Source organism: Cornus florida, unplaced genomic scaffold, assembly GCF_030987335.1.
Source record: "Cornus florida cultivar Cherokee Brave unplaced genomic scaffold, ASM3098733v1 CherokeeBrave_3.0.0_Hap2_Chr11, whole genome shotgun sequence".
NCBI lineage: Eukaryota > Viridiplantae > Streptophyta > Magnoliopsida > Cornales > Cornaceae > Cornus > Cornus florida.
In genome coordinates, this window is record NW_026775581.1 from 29,629,873 (window position 1) to 29,645,551 (window position 15,679).

The 15,679-nt window shown below is 34.6% G+C and overlaps 1 protein-coding gene across 2 annotated transcripts in view; it reads right to left on the bottom strand.

The window, feature by feature from the left end:
* The window catches only part of LOC132285641 (probable alpha-mannosidase At5g13980), a 111,547-nt gene extending 100,290 nt beyond the window's left edge, over nt 1–11,257 (bottom strand). Inside the window, exons 1-14 of one of the 2 annotated variants that reach the window (XM_059787835.1) lie at nt 10,786–11,257; nt 10,574–10,657; nt 10,300–10,388; nt 9,876–10,050; nt 9,550–9,669; nt 9,299–9,388; nt 9,141–9,212; nt 8,814–8,927; nt 6,123–6,223; nt 5,932–6,025; nt 5,681–5,848; nt 5,494–5,583; nt 4,727–4,792; nt 4,556–4,612 (exon numbers count right to left, since the gene is read on the bottom strand). In XM_059787835.1, coding sequence (XP_059643818.1) covers nt 4,556–4,612; nt 4,727–4,792; nt 5,494–5,583; nt 5,681–5,848; nt 5,932–6,025; nt 6,123–6,223; nt 8,814–8,927; nt 9,141–9,212; nt 9,299–9,388; nt 9,550–9,669; nt 9,876–10,050; nt 10,300–10,388; nt 10,574–10,657; nt 10,786–10,980 — 1,515 coding nt within the window. In that variant the 5' untranslated portion in view covers nt 10,981–11,257. The remainder of the gene's footprint in view (nt 1–4,555; nt 4,613–4,726; nt 4,793–5,493; nt 5,584–5,680; nt 5,849–5,931; nt 6,026–6,122; nt 6,224–8,813; nt 8,928–9,140; nt 9,213–9,298; nt 9,389–9,549; nt 9,670–9,875; nt 10,051–10,299; nt 10,389–10,573; nt 10,658–10,785) is intronic. The other variant, XM_059787836.1, reaches the window with a different exon arrangement.
* Nucleotides 11,258–15,679: the final 4,422 nt, after the last annotated feature.

The following is a 15,679-nucleotide window of genomic DNA, read 5'->3' on the forward strand; positions in this document are numbered from 1 at the left end:
TTACGAATCATAGACTTTACAACTTTTCTTCTAACCGGGTCATTGAGACCCCAGACATTCCATGATAGAATTCGTAGCTTCATAAGGAAATAGATGAGAAAGCAATACCACTCCTCCTCCCACTGTCCCTCTCCCTGGACCCTATTCCTCCTTTCATAAGTAACCAAATCAGAAGGACTCTGCACCAGCCTCTCCCCCATCCCATCCCTCCTTTAACTTGGGTTTATATTCTTAAAGAGAGATCTCAAGTATTCTCTATTTTTCAATCCTTTTATGCTGCAATTCAAAATCAGTTTGATGCAAAATTACTTGTTCTTAGAACTGACAATGCCCTTGAATATAAACTTAATGTTTTTCAAAATTTTCTTGAGTTGAGGGGCATTATCCATCAAACATCTTGTGTTGATACCCACCCCTCAACAAAATCAAGTTGTTGAATGGAAGAATGGCCCACTTCTAGCTACTGCTCGTGCCTTAATAATTCAAATGCATGTTCCAAAACATTTTTGGGCAGATGCAGTTCTGGTTGCTACTTATCTTTTAAACCGCATGCCTTCTAAGGTCCTTCAAGGAAAATCACCCTTGCAAATGATGTTTTCTGACAAAAACCCTTTTTCCATTCCTCCAAAGGTGTTTGGGTGTGTCTGTTTTGTTCATAATCTAAGCCCAGGATGAGACAAACTTGATCCTCATGCTCACAAATGTATTTTCTTAGGTTATTCTCGCACTCAAAAGGGATATAAATGTTACAGTCCAACTCTTCGTAAACAATTTGTGTGTGCAGATGTAACTTTCTTTGAGGATGTTCCTTATTATTCTCAGGAAGGCAGTCATCTGGAGGACCCTGTTCTTTAAGAGTTTGTTCTTCCAACTCCAGTTTTTGATTCTGACATCCCACCAGCTCTTCGTGTCTATGCTCGCCACCGAAAAAGAGTAGTTAATCTTGTTCTAATGACTGAAGTAGTAAACCCAGCCTTGTGTTGATACCCACCCCTCAACAAAATCGAGTTGTTGAATGGAAGAATGGCCCACTTCTAGCTACTGCTCGTGCCTTAATAATTCAAATGCATGTTCCAAAACATTTTTGGGCAGATGCAATTCTGGTTGCTACTTATCTTTTAAACCGCATGCCTTCTAAGGTCCTTCAAGGAAAATCACCCTTGCAAATGATGTTTTCTGACAAAAACCCTTTTTCCATTCCTCCAAAGGTGTTTGGGTGTGTCTGTTTTGTTCATAATCTAAGCCCAGGATGAGACAAACTTGATCCTCATGCTCACAAATGTATTTTCTTAGGTTATTCTCGCACTCAAAAGGGATATAAATGTTACAGTCCAACTCTTCGTAAACAATTTGTGTGTGCAGATGTAACTTTCTTTGAGGATGTTCCTTATTATTCTCAGGAAGGCAGTCATCTGGAGGACCCTGTTCTTTAAGAGTTTGTTCTTCCAACTCCAGTTTTTGATTCTGACATCCCATCAGCTCTTCGTGTCTATGCTCGCCACCGAAAAAGAGTAATTAATCTTGTTCTAATGACTGAAGTAGTAAACCCAGCCTTGCCACTTCCACTAGTCGCTTCAACACCTGGAGATTCTTCCATCTCTCTGGACTCTGATCTTGATCAACCTATTACTATTCAGAAAGGTAAATGGTCTTATACCAATCACCCTATCTCTAATTTTGTATCGTATAATAAATTGTTCTCCTCCTTTCAAGCTTTTTCTTTGTCATTATCCTCTATTGCTCTTCCTAAGTCCTACAGGGAGGCACTTTCTCATCCAGGGTGGAGGAAAGCTATGGAAGAAGAAATAAACGTTTTAAAATTTAATCATAATTGGGACCTTGTTCCTAAGCCTGCTGATACTCAGGTTGTTGGTTGTCGTTGGGTTTTTACTGTTAAACAGAAGCCTGATGGTACTGTCGACCATCTCAAAGCTCAACTTGTTGCTAAAGGCTACACTCAGACTTATGGCCTTGAGTATACTGAAACGTTCTCTCCTGTGGCCAAACTGAATTTTGTTCGTGTGATAATCTCTTTTGCAGCTAATCTAGGCAGGCCACTTCATCAACTTGATGTTAAAAATGCCTTTTTGTACGGTGACCTTACTGAGACGGTCTATATGACTCAACCACCTGGGTTTGAGTATAAGGGGGAGTGTGTGTGTCATCTCAAAAAGTCTATCTATGGCCTCAAACAGTCCCCTCGTGAATGGTTTGATAAGTTCAGTACAGCAGTTGTAGCTCATGGTATGACCAGAAGCCAAGCTGACCACTCTCTCTTTTTTAAGAAAATGAAACGTGGTATTGTGATTCTTGTGGTGTATGTAGATGATATCGTTAACACCGGCAATGACAAAGATGGGATACAAGTTCTAATCCATCACTTAAGTTCTAGCTTCCTTACTAAGGATTTAGGCAAACTTCAGTATTTTCTAGGAATTGAGGTAGCTCGGTCGAAGCAAGGCATTAGTCTTTCTCAGCGGAAGTATACTCTTGATCTCTTACAAGATACTGGATATCTTGGTTCGAAACCTATAGCTACACCCATGGAGACTAATGTAAAACTTAAGGTGGATGATGGTGACCCACTCGATGATCCAGAGATGTATCAGAGACTCGTAGGTAAACTTATTTACCTCACAATCACTCGTCTAGACATCTCTTATGCAGTCAGTGTTGTGAGCCAGTTCATAACCAATCCTTAGATATCTCACATGGAGGCAGATGTACGCATCTTAAAGTATCTGAAGGGTGCTCCAGGACGTGGTCTACTTTATCGATCTTCTGGACATCTTCGGATTGAGGGATACACAGATGCAGATTGGGTCGGTTCTCCTTCTGATCGGCAGTCCATCACCGGTTACTGTACCTTCATAGGAGTAAATCTAGTAACTTGGAGGAGTAAGAAACAGTCAATTGTGGCTCATTCCAGTGCTGAAGCAGAGTATCGTGCCGTGGCACACACTGCCTATGAACTTACTTGGTTGAAAACTCTTTTACAGGAACTTGGGATTTCAGTCCAGTACCCAATTCCTCTCTATTATGACAATCAGGCAACTATTCATATTGCTAGCAATCCAGTCTACCATGAGAGGACTAAACATATTGAAGTAAATTGCCATTTCATTCGATCTAAAGTTTATTCAAATGAGATTGTTACACCTTTTGTTCCTTTTGGTAGACAACCGGCAGACATCTTCACTAAGGCGCTTCCCAGGAACTTTATTGATTCCATATGTACCAGACTGGGAGTTATTGACATTTACTTTCCAGCCTGAGGGGGAGTGTTGTACAGTATTGTATAAGTTGTCACACGTGTACAGTTAGTATTGTATGAGTTGTCACCTATCCCTTATTACCATATATAGAATTACCATATACAGGATTTTCTTGTTCTCCACTCACCTACTCCCGTAGCTTCTCCTATATAAACACCATTGTATTATTGTATCACTTACTCAATAACAAATACGTTTTCATATATTATCTCTCTCTCTCTCTTTCAACAAGTATTATAAAATTGATGTAGCCCTTTAGGCTCTTTATGCAGTGGATGTAAACCCTAGTAGCTAAACCAAGTAATATCTATGTGTTCTACTTGTTTTATTTATCTCTTCGTTTCCGTTTTATGCTTTACAACATGGTATTAGCGCCTAATATCTCTTCCTAGGTTCGGACCCCTATTTTGGGATATTCCCTTGGCATCTAAAATGTTGCTAACGGTTTCTCGGTGCTATTTGTGATTTGTTTGGGCTGCTGGTTTGCTCGGAGTAATGTTCTTCGCCTTTGTCATGTCTCCGACAGTTTTTATTGACTTGTTTGGGCTACTGGTGTGTTTGGTAGCATTGTCTTTTTCTTTGCCGTGTCTCCGACAGTTTTTATCAACTTGTTTGGGCTGCTAGCAATAGCATTATCCTCGCTATTGCCGTATCTCCAGCATTTTTTTGTTGACTTGTTTAGATTGTCAATGTGTTCGGTAGCATTGTACTTCGTCTTCTCTCTTCTCTCTTCTCTCTTCATCATTCACACTTGTTGTTACTCGTCATCTCAATGGCAAGTTGGGCATTCATGCTCCAACTTGAGGGGTAGTATTGAAGATTTAATGGAGGAATCAGTGAAGGAAAATCTTTCAGTAATTGATGTTGTTTCCTATTATTGAAGATTTGATGTTACTAGAGGAATCGGTGGAGAAAAATCCTCCTTGTTTCCTATTTTCTAATTCTTTCCATTCTCATAATTTCTTCTCCTATATAAAGGAGACTCCACCATTGTATTGTGCATGAATTGAGAGAGTAGTATAAAAATGATGTAGCCCTTTGGGCTCTTTGTGCCGTGGATGTAGGCCCTAGTGGCTGAACCACGTAATATCTTTGTGTTTTTCTCGTTTAATTTCTCTTCGCATATGTTTTATGCTTTACAACAGTTTTAGACATTTTTTTCCCGTTTTCCTTCTTTCCTATATATACTTGTACAAGATGTAGACATATTGAAGAAATACATAAAAACTCTCTCTAAAATTACTACAGCTCATAGCATGGATTAGATTGAAAACACTCACAGGAATTCTTATAACATCTTCTCTTTTCCACCCCAGAGAATTGTAGACGACAACAACCTACAGAAAACAAGGCATCGTAAGTTTTTTATTTCAAGAAAACTTGTAACTTTCTTACTTACGAAAAAAAAGCATCTGGCAGAGATAAAATTGTTATCGTAACATAGTCCATACCATTTTTTTTCCAAGAGATAAATAAACTTCTGTTGGAGGACAATAACTAATGTTCAGAAGTGGACACTGAGAAAAAAGACAAAAGAAATAACTGAGCTCAACATATTTACATTTTGTGTCACTTTCTTAAAAATTAAAAAAAATTAAATAAATAATGCATTAATCATCCATAGCAAAAGAAAAAATAATGTATCAGCCACATTTGAGACAAAGCAAATAAACTTGAAAATAAACAAGCAAGAAAATGTAAACGCACTCGTAGTCTTAGATGCCATTTCACTGTTAATAAAGAGTGACACCTGCGCTGCGCACTATGTTGGAAATACACTAATAATAATATGCATGATTTCAGTTGAAAATTCAGTTTCATAAATAATTCTTTCATAGATAAGTTGGTAACCCATTTGCCCATTTCGAGAAAGATTCTTTTGCCTTTTCCTCTTTGGTCTGGTATTGCTTGTACTTATAGGCCTCTGAAAGGATCCCCAGTTGGCTAATCTGACTATCCAATGGAATCAATGCAGAAGGATATGATAATTTATTTAGTGAGAAAAATAGTAAATTCAAAAAATAGCCATGATGAGGTGTGCAAACATCGGCAGTACCAATCAGAAGTTACTTTCAAGCCCATAAGCCAATTCAAGTATGACTTATTGTCAGATTTTTCACATCGCTTTTCTAGAGCAACATGAAACATAGATGGTTATTCTGTCTATTCTGAAGACAAAGCAAAAAAAAAACTATTGTAGCATAATCAGATTTTTTGCCTGTTGAAACTTGGTAATTGGGCTCCCACATCCAGATTTTGGTGCTGATTCTACCATACAAGCAAGGGAAGTTGCAACTAACTCCTCAGCCTGTGTGAAATAATATATTAGTAATGATCCATTTTGAGCATAAGAATAAGGAGGTTGACTAATAGGTAAACATCGAGACATGAAAGCTAATCTTCACCTCTTTGTAGCCTATTGAAAGCCTTTTTGCATAATCATCAGCCACATGCTGCTTTTCTGTACCACTAACTGCATCGTGGTGTTGAGCTATTCCCAAAGCATCAGCCAGAGTGTCTGTGGTGGGCCCTGTTATACTCCTCCCTTTGAAAAATTCCAATTGCCTTGCAGCCTAATAATGTGGTAGAATGAGCATCAGAGATTGGTCGAAACAATTTGTTTAACAGTATAATAAAAAACAGTAGCAACACCTACCAAGTAGTAGCCACTCATCATTCTGACATAGCCTTTTAAAGCAGGCCTACTTGTAAAATATCCTGTCCAGTAAGCATTTACACGGTCTGCATATCTGATAAATTCATTCATAACTCCTTAAAGACAAGTCAAGCAAGAAACCGTTAAGGGTGAGTATTTCAACTCTGAAACTTTCAGCATTTTGAACTTACGGGAAGAAGTCATCAGTCTTGAGTGGCCAGGACTCATTTGCTGCATATTTTGCATCAGTGTAAATAGATGGGGTTGAATACAGTGCATTGACACGTCCATCCTACAAGCATAAATAAATACACTTTTATATTAAAACATCACTAACAGCTATGTTTCAGAGGAAACTCCTGTGAAAGAAAGGGAGCAACAAGTTATGGAACAGGATGTTAGTACAAAGCTCATTTAACTGTAATTTTGTTGACATTTATATGCCTTTACCTTTATCACAACAGCATGTTTTCACATTGAAGAAATATACAATTGATATGCTCGATACCAACTAAGATTAGGATTGTTGACCAAGGATCCGATACATCAGACTACGCTATGCACAAAATAGATCAGGGGGTGAATAGATCTTGTTCATTACCAATAACTGATTTTTAAAATCTTTCAGTCACAATTTAAATGAAGAAATATAAATTATTAAACTATAGAGAGAAAAGATAAAATAACCAAGCAATCACACATAGACACACGATCTACATGGAAAACCCCAATTGGAAAAAGAAAAAACCTTGAGATCTAGTTCAGGAAAATCACTTTTAGAAGAAAGATAATACAACCCTAGGTATCAGATTGTAAACCCCATAGAATCACCTAAGTTAACTCTAAACCAGACTCACACCAGACCTCTTCATGCAATTGATGTCCTTGAACTCTGCTGCTGCCATTCAAAGAATCTGCTATCCAGGCAAACCGCTTTTCAACTCATAATTGATCTCCTCGAATAGTCATCCGACCTTTAATTACTCGCATCTAATACAAGATGATGAAAAGAAAAATATGCACTCTATGTGCCTATATGTGTGAGATATAATTTTTGTAATTGGCAAATTTCGATGTCAAAACAAGTCCGATCGAGTTGTAATTCTCAAGTTACCATATCAAGATCGAGATCGGCTGTGGAATTGGAAGGTTGTTCAAATTTGATAATCTTTGATCTACGAAAAATGTATGAACAACACTTTAGGAAGTTGTTTCCCACTTAGGACACTATACCTACATGGTATATTCTTCAAAGTTACCAAAATAGAATTTTTCCAAGTTCTGATCTTTCTTCAGAATTCTGTCAAGTGGGAACCGGTACCAAACTTGGGAACCGGTTCAAGAACCTTTGCTTCGAAGAAACCATTTTGTCCTTTGGGAACCGGTTCCACTTCCTAACTACCGGTTCCACCTGCTGATACAGTTTAGGTAATTGTTTACTATTCTGTCTAAAACTTCCTATTTGGTTTAGAATTCTTCCAAAAGTCCTATGCAAGAAAATTACCTTTTCCTATGCATATCTAGGTCTTTGAAAATTCTATATAAACCTTGATTTTCATCTAGGTTGATACGGCTTTTGCATTACATCTTCAAATTTCTTAAAAACCTATTAGAGAGATATTTTTACAGAAAATCAAAATTGGTTTTTCTGTTTTCTTTCTAGAACATACACATAAACACAAGAGTGAGTTTAGAGTGTTTGTTCAAATTCTGATCGTGATCAAAGTATTATTGTATGTGAAGCGATCAGAGAAAGCAGATCTACTTCTTCCACATCAAATCCAGATTTTGAAAAATAGAGGTGAAGCGATCACACTTTGAAAGGGTCAAAGCATTCGAGGAGTATTGTTTGGTCTACCCTCAATCCTTCTACAGAGATCAAGAATAAGCCTAAGGTCAAGAGTTGTTGGACGGGAAGTCACAAAGCCAGAAGATTGTCAGCGATTGGTGTTTAGTAGAAAGATAGGATGTGAGCCTGAGACAAAGACCATTGTACTTTGATTCAAACATAGTGGATCGGTTTACTTTGGACTGCACAGTCCACGAGGTTTTTCCAGCAAACAGTTGGTCTATTCTACCAATTGGGGTTTCCTCGCTAAAAATCCTTGGTGTCATCTCTAACTTTATTACTTTACTCTATTTTATCTTGCATTAGATTAATTAATTAATTACTAAAATAAGTAAAGTTAGAAAGACACAGATCGGTTTTTAAAATATAAAACTTTCCACACAAGTTATCTTCCACTGCACAACTCACAATATGCTCTCTATAATTCGTTGTATATGTGTATGTATTCTTTCTATAATGTAATATCATATTCTAGAGTGACTATAACCCTATATTTATAGCCAATATAACAGTCATGTATGAAATAGGAAAATAAAACCTTTTAAGATTCTGATTTTTGAGAGTTTCCAAAACTGTTTTATCCCAATCAATCAATTAAAGCAAAGTTTGACCAATCGAACCTACTCCACTAGCCTTCGCGTGACAAGTTCGAATGATTGACCTACCATCCTAGCTTACTAGAGTCCGTTCAAGCTCAAAGTCCATGGCTCCACGGTAATTCTAACTCCAAGTAACTAAACCAAATTTCGAATATAAAATAAAAATTACACACTGGTTTTTGTTATGAAATTTGCCATCACCATGTTTTAATATCCTTGCACATAAAGAGAATAAAATTCAGCAGTATGTTGCATAAGTCAATATAATTGCATCTCAACAAATTGCAGTGTAGCTGTAAATGTAAACTTGAGTACTAAAACTTAAACAGTACCAAGATGGCCAATTAAATGGAAAAGATAACAAAATGCAAGAAGAAGAACACAATCAACTACATATAGGGAAAAAAATTACAATGACTTTGAAGAATACTAACTTGATTAACATAATGAATTAATTTGTCCAAATTCCGGAACCATGTATTAGCATATTGATACTTGAAATCCGTCCCCATGGTCCACATTACATGATTTGTGCGAGTTATATTAGCCTGAAAGAGAAAACATCAATAAAAATGTTGGTGAGCCACAACAGACTTACATTTTGTTCTTTGTAAATCTTTGCTAGACTTCTTTGTTTAATTAGTACGAATGGAAGAAGAGAAAAAACACTTGCTACATCTGACACAGAATGCATTCCAACTGTGAGACTTACGTTAATAAGTTTGAATATTTAATGAGTAAAACAACTGCGCTCAGCTTACCTGGGATAATGCAGCAGCAACAAAATCATTGACACGCTCTTGGACATTGTAATCGAACAAATTGATGTTATCCTTCAATTCATAAAACAAATATATACATCAGCATGTGCACAAGTAAATGTTCAAGACCCTATCCACATTCTGTTTCAAGGATTTACCTGGACAATGGGGGAATCAGAATCATCATTAACTTCGAAGTTAAAACCACTTGGAGGATCATAATTCTCGGGGAATGCACCAGCGAAAATCTAGAAAGGATGAATAACTCAATGAGAGAATTCATTTTTTAGTTCCTAACACAAGGCAATTAACGAGACCAAGGTAAATCAATCAACAAATATCTTTATAATATCTTTATCAGCCCTGTTACAGTATCAGAAACAAATATTAACCAATTTGAATCACTCACCTGTGCAGAAGAACCAAGACTCTTAGAGCCTCGCCAAATGAACTCAAGACTCTTCTCATTTTTCCGCTTGGCTCTATCTTGGTAGTCAATTCGCCCAAAGAAAAAAGAGTCAAAACCAACCTAAACAAAGAAACGGGTTTGAGTTCAATTAATTCAGAAATGCAAGTAAATAGGGACCTTATGTTGAAAAATCCACATTTTATCAAGTTAGTATAATATTCAACACAACTTTATTCTTCAAGTAGCAAACATGGCTTACTGATAAAGTAAAGGCAAAAGAATAAGTCAGTAAAATTGTTGAGAAGTATAATAAAGGGAAGCCCTACCTCTGCCCCCAACAGATAAGCTTGCACTGCAGAATGTCCAAAGGGATCGATTTGCCAACCTATTCTCGGTGTCACATTGAACTGCTCCTTTATAAATTGATGTCCGAATGTTGTCTGATCTATCATGTCTATATAATGTGATGCTGCCTCCTCGTGCATGCACCAACCCCCGTTTCTACATACAAAGGAAAAATAAAATGAAAATCCACAATCTATATAAAAAAATTTGCTCCATTTCTTTGAGACATTGATCAAATTTTCCATCTTCATTGATAGTAAAATTGACAAAATAGATGGTAAGAGCAAGGAAATGGAGGGGAGACACGTCATTAATTCCCTGAGCCCAATGTCATACAATCATATTTTCGGTTATTTGTTTTCAAGTTTCCATAAAGACATTAAACGAGTTTATGTGATTCAATACATGAGCTCTAATTGACCCGAACTGACAAACTTCTGGACTGTGGCCTGTACTGCCTCACTCTGGTCTCTCCACCAGCGCTGGAAAAATGCCTGAATTATCGAACAAAAGCACCCATATCAGTTCCACTCCTCCAATTTATGCATCTCTATTTGTACGCTCTGCCCACATGGTTATGGGTGCATGCGTGTGTCTGTGTGAATCAATTATGGGCACATATGTGTTTATATATGTGTGTTTGCAAGTGTGTATGATTGAAATGTAGAGAAACCGTTGCCTGTTCAACATAAATGAATTTCCGATTCTTGTCAGCCAACAACGCAGGAACTAATGAATCTAATACATTTTGAACACAAGCCCCCTGCAGAACAAGTAAAATCATTGACACCCATAAACAAAAATCAAATAATAAAGCAAAGTAAAAATTTGAGATACTGATGTAATATATATATACACACAGAGACACATATATATAGAGAGAGGGGGGACCTGGATGGAGTTGTTGGAACCAACATAGTACTGATCAATAGTCTTCAACCATCCAACATCATCGTGCGAGTGAGGAACCAAATGAACATTGAGTTTCCCGGGAACAATGCCCTGCGAAGTGTTATACACCATATACTTGGATTGGGCGCTTAGAATTCCGGCGAATATAATCAACAAAGTCAGTGTTATCGCCATGGATGAAGTAGGTTTCCAGTGGACGTCCAAGCTCTGAAGACTTCAAATTTGATAAAGAACCATTTGGAAACGATTTAATACTTTTTTTTTTTGTCTTTAAGCTAGTGTCTGGTTTTGATCAATCAATTTAGGTGAAAGAAACAAGTGGCAATCGATCAAATATGGATCTAAAGAAATCAATTGGCGATTTGGGGATAGGGTTTGATTTCGATCGTTTATCAACCGTGATTGACCTAAATACAGACAAACAAGTTTGCTCTACCTTTCAGTCCTTTCACTCCCTTCACTCTGAGTGTTTGACTGAGTGCGTGCTTATCCATATTTCAAAGTTCCGTACAATAATTCCTTGGCAGAAAAATCTTGAAAATTAGTTTAAACAGATTCTCCAAGTTTACCTGTCGGTCCCCGTTTACTGGATTTAGTAACTTTCTGTGCTGCATTTATTAGACTAGACACGTTCGGGACAATTCATTTCAGTGGAGATTTCCGTTAACAAGTGACACAAAGTACAACATGCCCCATCATGGAAGACAATCCCCCTGCTCAGAATCCTCCAAACACAGAATGGATCACTATTAGAAGGAAGAATGGAATGAAGGTCTGCCCCAAGAGCACAGAAAAACATCTTGCCCTACAATCTGCAATTCCTTCTCACCTCTCTCCCGTTCTCACTAGAACTCGATTATTTCACCCTCATCTCCAACCTCACCCTCTACAAACCTCACAGTAACAGTCAACTCACCCACCACATCACAGAATACCCAATCTACCAACCCTCTTATTCACATACCATCTCCTTTATGTATCAAGAAGCTCACTTTCACAGACTCTCCATCCTCCACCGTCCCATCCCAAGAATGCTCTTCTCCATTTACATCTGATGAATTGGCCATACCTTCTTCACTGCCACATTGCAAGAGGAAGAGCAAGAACAGAAGTGATTCTCATCAGCAGCATTCCACCACTCCAACTCCGGTCATTGAACATCCCCCACATGATTCCTCACTATTGCACTACCCTCACTGACCCTGCAACAATGGCATCCCCTTCAGGAAAACCATTTGTCAAGTTGACTGCTAGAAGCTTAAAGAAGGCTGCTAGAGGGAGCAAAAGCTACAGCCCATAGTTGATATCTTCAGACCCTACAATGGGCCACAGTTGGGAAGAAATGATTCCGTGGATCAGCGATCGATGGAGGTCAAGCTCTCCAATCAATTTTCTCAGGAAAATTTGCATCTCAGCGTTGGTGTACCACACCTGGGAAGAAAGGAACAATCGCATTTTCAGAGGGAATTCATCTTCACGTTTTAGAAAAAGTATGCAATTCTATCACTTATCTCCTCTAACTGGGTTGTCTAAGGGATTGCTCGGTCTCTAGATCGATTCTGAGCAGCTGGAACCTCTCTCCTTCTTCTTGCAGACCGCCTCCGTGACCACCGGACCGAGAGAAGGAGACTCTCTCCGTCGCCATTAGGGTTTGCTCACCGAAATTGTTCTTAATAACTTGAATTAACGGCTACAAACCGCTAACTGAAGTTATTGATTTGTTCATTGGGGATGGGCCTTAGGTTTTGGGTTGGCCCTCTGTGGCTTCTTTGGGTTTGGGGTTAGCCTATGGGCTTTGCCTGCCCTTATATGGGCTGTTTTGGCCCAGGGCCTTTCACGTATCTTTTTCCCATTTTATACATTTTGCTTAAAATTTCAAAAAAATAAAAATAAAATTTAAAAAAAAAAAAAGAAGGGAAAGGATAATAAAAAAAAGTGCAGGATTCTTAGTAAGGCCACCACAATTTATGTTACATTTGGTACTATTATTATTGGATGTTAGGATATTGAGTTGTAGACCCTCATTTTGTCTGGCTAGGATTGTCTGCTGTGGGCTTCCTGCTGTTGCCAAAAATGACGGAATTTTGTTTATGTTTTACTTCCGTTTTTTATTATTATATTATTATTTTGTAATATAATTCTAATATTATATTCATTATTATACCGTATAGGTCTAATATGATAATATATGTTACACAGTATAATTTCAATATTAAATGGTTATAATTTTTTGCCCAATCAAATCAGATCAACTTTACAGCTGCCCATGACTCTCTCTTTCTTATCCATTCTCTTTCATCATGTGTTTGACAAGGGATAAAAATCCTCTCCTGCACAACATGACATATGTCCTGGCCAGTGAGTGACGTATGATCCTAGTAAAGCCACGTTGTATAAGTAGGGATGAATTAAAATTTATTACTACATACTGGAACGCTTTTTTTTTTTTTCCTTTCCTCTCAAAACCCTAAATTTTTAGCATTATCTTATCAAAATCTCTGGTTTAGTGTCGATTGATTCGGAGTATATGTGTTTGAATCCTTTGTTGTTAGTATTATATCTCTGGTTTTGCTATTGATTGGTGAGAAGATCTCCATGGTTCTCAAATTGAATAGCTAGATAACTATGGTTTTGCAATTAATTGGTGGAAAGATGATCTTCACGGTTCTGAAATTTGATAACTTCATTCGAACACGACAAAACCTTTTATACATACACACACATATATATACTAGAAAAAGGCACATGCGATACACGTGGTGAATATTTTGTAACTTATAGAATTTTTGTTTTTATATATTTTTTTTTCTAATTGTTGATTTAAAGCTTGCAACAATAAACGTTACAAATAAATTATAATTTTTTGTAACTCTTTTTATATTGATTAATAAATATATATTTTATATTAATAATAAATACTAAAATATTTTGAAATTGGTGAAAGAGTTTAAGTTTCGTAAATTAATAAATTCTTTTACGTTCTTATAATAATACTGAAATATGTATATTTTATTTTAATAATGAAATATTTGAGTTTTGCAAATTAACAAATTCTTTTAGGTAATTTGAATTTTATTAGGTAATTTGTAATTTGAATTTTATTAGGTAATTTGAAATTTAGTATAATTTTTAATTTACAATAGAAATTCAATTATATTAATTTTTAATTAAATTTTAAAATAGAAATTCAATTACACTAATCATACAATAGATTAAAATTGATGTAAAAATTTATTATATGGAGTTTGTGATTTTTGGAAGACCCTAGGTTATATTTTATTTTCTTTAAATAGGTAATTTGTGGTAGAGCTTTATAGAAATTATTTTATTTTATTTAGATATATCTTTGTAAAATTAGATTTTCTTTTATTAAAAAACTCATAATAAATAGATAAATACAAGGGTTATATACTTATATGTGATAGAGTTCTCTTTTTATATTAATTAATGAATATTTTTTATATTAAAAAATAAATACTGAAATGTTCAAATTCTTTAACATTTATATTTTATTTATATGTATTATTATATTATTATATATTTTCTTTAAATATATCCTTGTCTAATGTGATACAGTTATAGAAATTGTTTTATTTTCTTTAAATATATCCTTATTTAATTTGATTTCCTTTTATTAGAAAACTCATAATAAATAGATAAATACAGGTTATATCTGATAGAGTTTTAAAGAAAATAAAATAGTTAATTTGTGGTAAAGTTTTGGTAATTTGTGTTAGAGTTTTATAAAAACTCTTTAAATATATCATTGTCTAATGTGATAGAGTTTCATTGCAAATAAAATAGGTAATTTGTGGTAGAATTTTATATAAATTATTTATTTTCTTTAAATATATATATCCTTGTCTAATTAGATTTTCTTTTATTAAAAAACTCATAATAAAAAATAATTTGTGGTAGAGTTTTAGAAAAATTATTATTTTTTATTTCAATTATTAAATATTTTTTATATTAATAATTCTTGTCTAGTTATATTATATTTTATTAAAACACTTATAATAAATACATAAATAAGTAATTTGTATTAGAGTTTTATAAAAACTCTTTTAAAAAAATATTTTATTTTCTTTAAATATATCGTTGTCTAATTAGATTTTCTTCATTAAAAAACTTATAATAAATAGATAAAAACAAGTCATATGTGATAGAGTTTTAAATAAAATAAAGTAGATAATTTGTGGTACAGATTTATAGAAATTATTTTATTTTCTAAAAATCTATTTATAATAAATAAATAAATAAGTAATTTGTGTTACAGTTTAATAAGAACTCTTTAAAAAACACTTTTTATATCAATTAATAAATATTTTTTTATATTAATAACTCTTCTCTAATTAGATTTTCTTTTATTAAAAAACTCATAATAAATAGATAAATAGATAATTTGTATTAGAATTTTATAGAAACTCTTTTCAAACCTCTTTTTATATTAATTAATAAATAATATTTTATCTTAATAATGCTTGTCTAATTAAATTTCCTTTTATTAAAAAATTCATAATAAATAGATAAATAGGTAATTTGTGTTAGAGTTTTATGGAAACTCTTTTAAAACCTCTTTTTAAATCAATTGATAAATAATTTTTTATATTAATAATACTTGTCTAATTAGTTTTCCTTTTATTAAAAAACTCTTAATAAATATATAAATAGGAAATTTGTGTTAAAATTCTATAGAAACTCATTAAATATTATATCTTTGTCTAGTGTGATAGAGTTTTATTGAAAATAAAATATGTGATTTGTGATAGAGTTTTATAAAATTTATTTTATTTTCTTTAAATATATCATTATCTAATTAGATTTAATTTTATTAAAAAAAAACTCATAAAAAAAGTTAATTTGTGATAGAGTT